Source organism: Cottoperca gobio, chromosome 18, assembly GCF_900634415.1.
Source record: "Cottoperca gobio chromosome 18, fCotGob3.1, whole genome shotgun sequence".
Taxonomy (NCBI): Eukaryota; Metazoa; Chordata; class Actinopteri; order Perciformes; family Bovichtidae; genus Cottoperca; species Cottoperca gobio.
In genome coordinates this window covers 7129571-7139008 of record NC_041372.1, presented here as the reverse complement: position 1 = coordinate 7139008, position 9438 = coordinate 7129571, and the positions used below count along the sequence as shown (strand labels likewise).

The 9438-nt window shown below is 39.3% G+C and overlaps 1 protein-coding gene across 1 annotated transcript in view; it reads right to left on the bottom strand.

The window, feature by feature from the left end:
* Positions 1-703: 703 nt before the first annotated feature.
* Positions 704-9438, bottom strand: part of acox3 (acyl-CoA oxidase 3, pristanoyl) — a 16671-nt gene continuing 7936 nt past the window's right edge. Inside the window, exons 10-19 of the mRNA XM_029455302.1 lie at positions 7489-7671; positions 7229-7351; positions 6883-7003; positions 6683-6805; positions 5900-6013; positions 5666-5781; positions 4453-4627; positions 4294-4361; positions 4052-4138; positions 704-1679 (exon numbers count right to left, since the gene is read on the bottom strand). Of these exons, the coding sequence (XP_029311162.1) occupies positions 1560-1679; positions 4052-4138; positions 4294-4361; positions 4453-4627; positions 5666-5781; positions 5900-6013; positions 6683-6805; positions 6883-7003; positions 7229-7351; positions 7489-7671 (1230 nt within the window). The 3' untranslated portion in view covers positions 704-1559. The remainder of the gene's footprint in view (positions 1680-4051; positions 4139-4293; positions 4362-4452; positions 4628-5665; positions 5782-5899; positions 6014-6682; positions 6806-6882; positions 7004-7228; positions 7352-7488; positions 7672-9438) is intronic.

Here is a 9438-nt window from a genome sequence, read left to right as displayed (position 1 = left end):
ATGGGCCCCTTGATGATATACAACATTACAACACCAATTGCAGGAATTAGGAAATGATTGTCAGTATTGTAAATTGTAACCGCATCAGATTTATTGGGCTGAAAACACCCGTACGGCACTTTCTAAATGGTCTTTCAGGATTCACTGGAGCACAACAGATCTTACATCAGTCTTAAAATAAGCGACCACACAATGAGTAATTGCATTAGTAAATATATTTAATTTTCAATTAATTTGTTTATATCAAAACACTATCCAGGGTCATATTGAACTATACATATGTTCATTGTTACATAATTACATCTCATATGAAATACAGTAAATCTAATAGTCACACTTCAATGATCAGTTTAGAGGTTTCTTATTTGTTGTGAGAAATTATACGGCATAAGGGTCAGTAAGATTTTTATATATGAAATATTTGATTGTTGTATAAAACTAATTTTAAACCTGTGAATAAAGGCTGTGACTGTAATAAATTGCACTAAAACTTGTGCACAAATGATGTCAAACGTGAGGTATCGCAGGGAATATAACAAAACAATGCTTTTGCGTAAAGAATCACATATCTCCTATATAATACTTTGAAACATTTCACAAGCTCAAAATCTTATTGACCCTTACTCTTCCCCATAAATTAAAGAACATTTGCACAATTCACTTGGTATGGCTACAACGATGATTTTAAAATGTAACGCACAAATAACTGCAAAGGTTTTTATTCACATGTATGATTCACACCAGGGTTTAAATGTTATAGAAAAGCTGATAGTGATGGCCAATGATTGAACTCCTATTACACACACCAAGATTTACATTTAAGCAGATTTGTTCAATACAAGTCATTCTTTCTTGCATCACCTCCACTTGTTTGTAGTTACAAAGAAATATGTCAAATGATTTTTGAAATGTATTATCTTATTACGGAGAGGAAGAAAGGGGTTATATGAGGGTACTGTTAAAAAAAAAAAAAAAAAAAAAAGCTAATTTCTGTCCGTCAGTGGGTGCGCCCCTGTAGGCTGTTCCACTAGCTTGTCAGCTACAAACTGTTAGCTGTGCCCTTTCCTGCGCTGGATATTTGTTTAGTAGCTCATTCAAGAGAAATTAGCTTGTGTGAGTTGTGGTCTAAAGTCTGTGTTGTGTCACAGCCGCTCTCTGCCCGTTGGCGTCACCGTCAGCCAATGATAGGACAGAGACAGAGCATTAATACAGTTTCAATTGGAATGCATTGACATCGTATCTGATGTGGGGATCATAGCATTTAAAAGTATCAACGGGGGTTTTAGAGAACGTGCTGGTTCACGTGAGGAGCGTGTCCATCAGTCTCACTGTGTTGAAGTCTTTGTAATTTTAGGTTTAAGAGTTTTTCCAGAGTTCTTAAGAGTGTACTTTAGGTACTCTGTATATGCTGCACTGGGGTGTTTTTGGCAAAGCACTGTGTAGATATGGACATTAGATTTAAACAATTGCACAGTTAAATTTTTTGAGGACACAAATTTTACACTTAGAATTCAGGCAAATGTCCGGGGTCGCAGTCGAGAGTGCGTCTTGGTTTCGTCTTAGAGTTTCGGACGGAGAGAGGTATCCGCAGGCTTGTCCGAGGAGAACTCTTTCCACCAGGAAGGCCGCTCCAACACTTTGTTGCCCTGCATCACTGTCGACCACATGTTCTTGTAAAGCTACGTGAAGGAGAAACAAGGAGAAGCGTTTTTTATGTGATCACTGAAAAAGGTCCTGAGCAATTTCCAATCTTCTGTTTCTTGTAACCTATTCCCTTGTTAAACATCATTCTGCTGATGCACATTTCTATTTGGGATGTGTGTAGATGTGCTTGGTATTCAGAACCCAATCCTTGATCTGGGGAACAGCTACAGTATAGAGTCATATCTTTATTTAATTTTGATCGAGCGGGAAATGTTGGCAACTGCCCTAAGACCTCAGATACTCCAATATTTATTGTACATCAGTTGGTTTCTTATTTGATTCACAACTCATTTGATTTGGAAGATGCACTAATGGATCTTGCACTATTAGCCATTTTATAGGGAACCCGTTTCAAATAATACTTTATTTTTAATGTTGCGTCAACCATTAAATAATGAAGACATCTATTAAATCTAAACATACGTGTACTCTATGTAGACAATTATTGCAATTATTAGTTGGTCACTACATTAGTACATTTATTACTGTACGTGTAATAAGAATCTTCACGGACTCGGGTGTTTCTTCTATTATTATTTTTTAAGCTTTTACAGTATTTAAACTGCATATTTTGTGTTAAACCAGGAGTCTGCAACCTGCAGCTCAGGAGCCAGGTGGCTCCCTGCAGCTTTGACAAAATATTTATTTTAATGTATTAATGCGGCTCCAGAAAAAACTTATTTGGTGGAAGAGGGGGCAAATGTTTTGATAGTAAAAGGTTGCCAACCCCTGTGTTAAACCTTGATGTCTGAGCTTTCTGCTTTTCCTTGTAGCACTGGAACTACTTGCTATATCAAACTCAGATATAAAAGAAGTAGAAGAGGCGAGATAAGCTCATCTTATTTGCAGACGATAGAGTATTACTGATAAAGAATCTTATTTACTCACTCCTCCCCCTCCCCCCCCCCCCCCCCCCTCATGGAAACTGTTTAACATTTTTAATGAATTAAAAACATTCTCCAGAAGATACAGCAAACTCAAACCTTATGTTGCCTGCTAATTTATTTTCAATTTAGTTATTCCCATTAGTCATCTGCCCTTCTTCTAATGCTTCACATCTGATTTATCCATAATTAAGACCCACAGAGAGACAGGACTTGTAAATGTTTTTCAAGTGAGGAGAAATGTAATACGGTAGAGACAGACTAGAAGTCAGCAAAATTAGAATTATTAAACTATGAACTTTCTCAAACTTGCCAAAATAAACTTGCCAAACCCTGAAGATGACACAGAGTAATAAAATACACAGTGGGTCCGCATGACGTCTTCATTTCTCAGGCAAAACAAACATTAGTTGAGCCTTTTTATGAAGGAGGAAGTTCTCAGACAGTGCAGAGAGGGTCATTGTCAACAACTGTCAAAGACAATTTATAACCAAACACTACGCTGTGTGAGTTTTCCTGGAAGAGGGAGAGACGGCAGCCAAAGCTCTGCACCCTTTTTCCTGTAATGAGACTTAACCTGACTGACTAAGTGTCCCGGAGAGGGACTACATGATGGGAATGAGGAGTGAGAGAGAAAAACAACTGATGGGTGTCGTTTGTGTGCGTGGTTCACAGTTTACCATAAAATCAAAAACACACACAATTTCTACAAATCTATACTAACTCAATTTTATAAAAATATTACATTAATGTTGAATTGAAAAAGCATCGACACACAGAAATTGTGTTTATGTGGATACTGGATTCAGTGTCTGTTGCTGTCCATAACTGAGGGTTTTTATAGATTTGATTATCAATTTGAAACAACTATTAGAAATTGTTTAATTAAAAGAAATAGAAAAGATAATTAGATTTATAATATTTAACGCATTAAGAATTAGAGATTACACAATTATCAGTTTGTTGTGGCCAATACCGATACGATAACATTAATGCAAAAAAAATGCAAAAATGTAAATTTGGAAAGTAAAAACATATATTTAAATTGAAATTAGTTTTTTCTAAGAGAGCCCTCACCGTCCCTAGAATAAAAACTGCAGTAATGTATTGCAAACTTGTCTGTAATAACCTGTATTAATTGTTAGTCTACTACAAAAATATGAATAAACAACAATATTAATTGAATAAACTTATCGACTGATAATATATCTGCCACTGATTCATTGTTCCTCCCAATTTATAAATTATTTTATAAATGTATAATCATTTTTCTTTTAATGCTAAAATCAATAATTACATTTCAAAATAACTAATTTTAGAAATGTATTTTACTTTGTAACTCTATTCATTACTGTAATGTGCCTGCACTTTAAAATTCTGTATTTTGATCTTTGACTATTGATTAATTAAACATGCACCTAAAAAACACTGTATATAACAAGACTTTACGTGCGTTTATTTACCTCTCCATTAGCGTTGCCAATAGGTGAGTGGAGAAAGAAATCAGAAGGTGCAAAAACATCCACCAATGCCACTGAATCATCCTTCAGCTGGAGGAGAAACAGACAGAGCAAATCAAGTTGAGCTTCAAGTCAGGTGGGGGAGCAGCAGCTAACAGAGTTAAAACTCATAACTAATAACAATAAACACTATATTCTATAAAACAGTTTAAATAAGAAATGCACATGATGGAACGATGCTGTACCTGGGAGCAGAGAGTGAGAATGGACATTTGGAACAACTCTGCGGGCTTCGGTCCACTCAGGTAATTACCTGCACGGGAACAAAGCTCAGTTACAGATATCAACATAGTGGAAAGTGCCATCTTGCTTTATGCATGCTGTGTAAAGAGAACAGTACAAACCCTGGTAAAGTATGGCCATGTGGTTGTTGAGGCTCCACAGCCCGTACAGGGCACACAGCTTGCTTAGTACAGCTCTGAGACCAGCTGGTGTGTCCTCATCGACAGTCAGGTCATGAAACCTCTGGAGGCAGTTGTGTTCTATGTAGGCGATGGCCAGGGAACGACAGTAGTAAACCTAAATACACACACACACACACACACACACAGTTGTATCACACATTCTGCGACGAACAACATAAAGCCATTATTACCACCGGAAGCTACGCTAGCTTCATTAGCGACACTGGGGCTTCCAGATTCTATTCAGGAAGTACAAAACCTGATTAATCACATGTGTTATAATGTATATTGCTGAAAAGAAAATCCAGCCTTGGATCATACTCTTACCCAACAGTTATGATGTGAGGTTCACTACATTTTCCTATACGGAAAAAAATCGCAAAAAAACAAAAACATGCAATATTGTTGTTTATTTACTATTTCTGCTCTCCTAAAACATCCCCAGATCGTCAGAAGAGGCCACTCGAGCGGCGAACAGAACGTGGATAAGAGGAACCCCCTTGGTTTCAGACGTGTGCGAGAATATAGATGTAGTACGGACGGAGATTGTTTAACTCTATCCCGACGATATGACATGAACAAGGCATAAGCTAGGATAACACATCCCTGACAGACCTTATATTATCGGAAAAACGAAAGTTTTTAAAATTGCATGCGTGTACATCACACTGAACATGGAGCTTGGCTAATAAAACATCTGCGACATGCCTCTAGAGACCCGTTACAATTCTATCATGAACATTATTACAAGTGTGTATGTCATATTAAATCCTCAAAAACAAGTCAATTAAAAATGAGGGACACACACATTTCCCAGAACTACAACACACACCCATCTATAACCTCCAGCCTGCATCTGTAGCACAATAACACAAACCACATGACGGCTGCCGAGACTCTATAAGGACAGTCAAAACCTCACAACCCCACTTATTTAATGCCTGGAGACAAAACATGATGCAAAAGAGTCTTATCTTCTTTGGAAAGAGTCTGATAAGATATGATTTACTTAAGTGGGAGTAATTGACTTAAGGAGGGAAGAATGTGTAATGATATGCTTGGGGAAATACTCTCTTTTTTAGCTTGAGCTATGGGCATAGCAAAGAATAGGTTTGTGCAGTGGTGTGTGTGTCTCTGTGTGTGTATGTCTTACCTGGCTGTTGTTATGGGCCTCAAACTCATCACATCCCAAGGTCCTCTGTTCTTCCAGCCTCTTCTGGCTCGCTATCATCAGGAAACACACCAGCCACTTATAGGCCGCCAGTGGCACTGATATGTTGAACAAGAAGAATACGAGGTTAAACTGAGAAATGGCTTTGTTCTTGGTATTATTTTTGTATTTGTGAGATATATATATATAAAAAATTTGACTGAATTCTAAGAGTACCTGCAGAGTCCATACACTCCTCCATCGTTGTTGCCGTGAACTTGCTCGCCAGGATCTTGTGGAGATCATCCAGGAAATCCACAGTGTGAAGAGGGGACTCGATCCGCACACCGTCTGAAAGCACACACACACACACACACACACACACACACACACACACACACACACACACCTTAGAGATCAGAGTACACAATATTTACTTCGAATTCCCCCTAGAACATTCAGATCTCGCAAAACACAGAGTACATCGCTAACAATAACTTTAATTAGTATCAATCTAAAGCTTGATAGTACTTCTCTCATATGACTTCACGATGATATTTCACAGACATTTGTAATAGTCTCCGAAGCCACTCGGTCCTAACATTTGATGTGGATCATCAATGCTGAAGGAATAAAGTAGCAATGCTAAATTAAACTCTGCTAGCTAGCTAGCTAGCTCTGTCACTAACCGGGAAATACTTTAACTATAACATTCCTCTTTTGAGGAGCAGTATATGATCTCTCCTTTCCCTTAAGGGTGTACATACTGTAAAGATGGTTTGCCTTCGGTCGACAGCATTAACTCCTGTGTCAAAGTTCACCAAAGAATTATGTGAAAGATTCTCACTGATCCCATTCAAATTAAATAAATTTCACTCTTAGCAGTTTGAAATGCTGGTGACTGGGCCTAAACTGTTGTAAACTGCATAAGAATTGCCTTAACATTGGAAGGGTCGTCATGGAGGCTATTTCTACATTTGTTTCTACAATAATATCTTGTAATATTCCCTCAGTACTGACTGCGCTGTTTAGCATGGAGCCAGCTGAGCAGGTAGTTGCTGGTCTGTTGCAGCAAGACGTTGTTGTCTCCTTCATACGTGCAGTTTGGGTCATTGTCATCACGCAGAGCACCCAGCCGGTTCACTGAAAGAGAGAGAAGGTAGTAAGGTCTCTGTGTGTGCGAGTGTATGTGGGTGTGTTTGCACGTGTTTGAGACTGACTGGCCAGGTATCCATGTCCACCGCAGGCCTCCCTGCACTCCTGGATCCCATTCTGAGCGGTCCACGAGCCCAGGGGTTTACTGGAGCAGCCTATGGCGTGGATCTCCCTGCCCATCTCAGCCTGCGAGACACACACACACACACACACACACACACACACACACACACACACACACACACACACACACACACACACACACACACACACACACACACACACACACACACACACACACACACACACACACACACACACACACACACACACACACACACAAGACTGCAGTTTATACAGTGTGGTAACTCTGGATATAGACACACACACATGTATCCAATCTTAACTCACTTGTCTCCTACTCTTCACCCTCATTATCTGTCCAACCTGGAACTCGACAAAGTTCATGAAGATGGATTTGGAGAAGTGTTCAAGAGCATACGCTGCTGCCAAGTACGGGATCAGACGCCATTGCTAAAAAAGAAAAAAAAGCATATCTAAGGAATTTGTAGCAGCTGTGCATAAATAACACAAAGTGTTGTCATATGGCTTTAGATGCCCCTCATGTGACTTTGACAAGTCCTTTTTAAATCCACTCCCTCCATCCTGACCTGTAACTGGTACTCCAAAACGGGAATTTCCTCAGAGTTTGTGGGTCCAAACTGTCTCCGGGTGGCTGAGAAGCGGATGGAGACAATCAGAGCCAGCTTCAGGTTGACCAAAGCCATCCTGGTGATGTTCACCCTGCCACCTGACAGGGCACCCAGAGATTCCCCGAAACGTTTGTTGGGGTCCTGAAGGAGAGAAAAGACACAATGGAGAGACATGAGCAACAACGGAATAAATTGAAAAATGCAGAATTTCTCCGGGTTTCATCAAAATAAGATGTGATTGGAAAATTAAAAAAACGAAGCTGCAAAAGAACTGAGAAAACACAAACAAATTTCCAGAAAGTCGCCTTTGTTTTCTTAAAGAATGCTTTGAGCTCTGAAATGAAAACACTGAATCTTCCTTTTCTTTTCTGTCCAGGTGTGCCAAGGTGTTACCCATTGTATGGACCTCCAAGTTCAACTTAGTCATTTTGTATTTGATTACAAACAAAGTCATCAGAACCATGAGTCAAGAATTAGAAATATTAGTCACAGAAACACTAGAAATAATTTCATCAATAAGGTAACTTGCACGACAGCTGGACATTCTGGAAGCCTTATTGACATTTTCCTGGATTCATCCATACTTTCTATTTTTTTTTTTTTCAACACAACATAATTTCTGTCAAATGTTGTATTTGTACTATGTTGTTTATCCTGTACACACGACATCTATTGCACGTCTGTCTGTCCTGGGAGAGGGATCCCTCCTCAGTTGCTCTCCCTGAGGTTTCCTCCATTGTTCTCCCTTTAATTTTGGGGTTTCTTTTAGGAAGTTTTTCCTTGTGCGATGCGAGGGTCTAAGGACAGAGGATGTCGTAACCTGTACAGTTTGTAAAGCACACTGAGACAAATGTATAATTTGTGATATTGGGCTATATAAATAAATTTGATTTGATTCTCACTATATGATAAGCTATATGATAAGATCACATGAAAATCCATCTTCTCAGGCTTCAAGTAAAGCATTTATTTGAGGAGCTACTGTCCACTATGTGCGAGGTTTAGGTTTCTGTGATGCAACAATGGCGGCTCCGAAAGAGGTTAGCACAGACGCTGCAATAGCATCAGTTACATCAGAACTGGAGAGTATTTCTTTATTGAAAGAAGAATGACACTGAAGGTTTTTTTCGCGACAGAAAATACATTTTTGCTCTTTTCCCGATTGGCTTCAGCAAAGGTTTTGAGTGACAGATGGTTTGTCCAATCAACTGCCAAGTGCCTTCCCGTTTCCAAAACAGTTTCCAATGCTTCTCAGATGCTTCTGTGTAACAAACCATGTTATACAATTATTAGAAATCAGATAGCTGGCTGACCCTCTTATCTAGCTTCGTAGAACAGGCCGCTGGACTCTCCTTGCTATTTACACCTCTCATGGGGTACCAGAGGAATTTTCCAGGTCTGGTTGTCATCTTCTCACCACGTCCACATGGATTTAGCCCCTGAGAGCTCATTAAATCACTGCAGCAGTGAAAAGCAGCCGTAATGTGAAGATAGCGTTTGACTGCTGAACAGTCAAGATTGCCTACTGCATTTGTTTATTCATATCTGTGACTGCATGCGTAAATAAGGAGTTTTTGCAAAGTTAGTTCACCCCCAAATTACATCAGCTATTAGTGATGGTTTGTATGTGTGCAGGTCTCCATCGCGGAGATTTCTGCCTTAACTATGGTGTTAGAGAGGCTGGTAGAGATGGTTGTCCATTAGCTAGAAATGTCTCGAGCTGATCCTATGGAGGCCAATCCGGGTAAATTTGTAAAAAAAGATCCAATTCTGATCCTTTATTTACTGTTCGGCTTTTGACCACCTCAGCCTGCTAGTGCGCTTTCTTTGGTTAAGGTCCGACGCTAATTAGCATTAGCAAAGAGAAGTGGACAAAACATTCAGATAGCTACACATAAAGAAATTGAT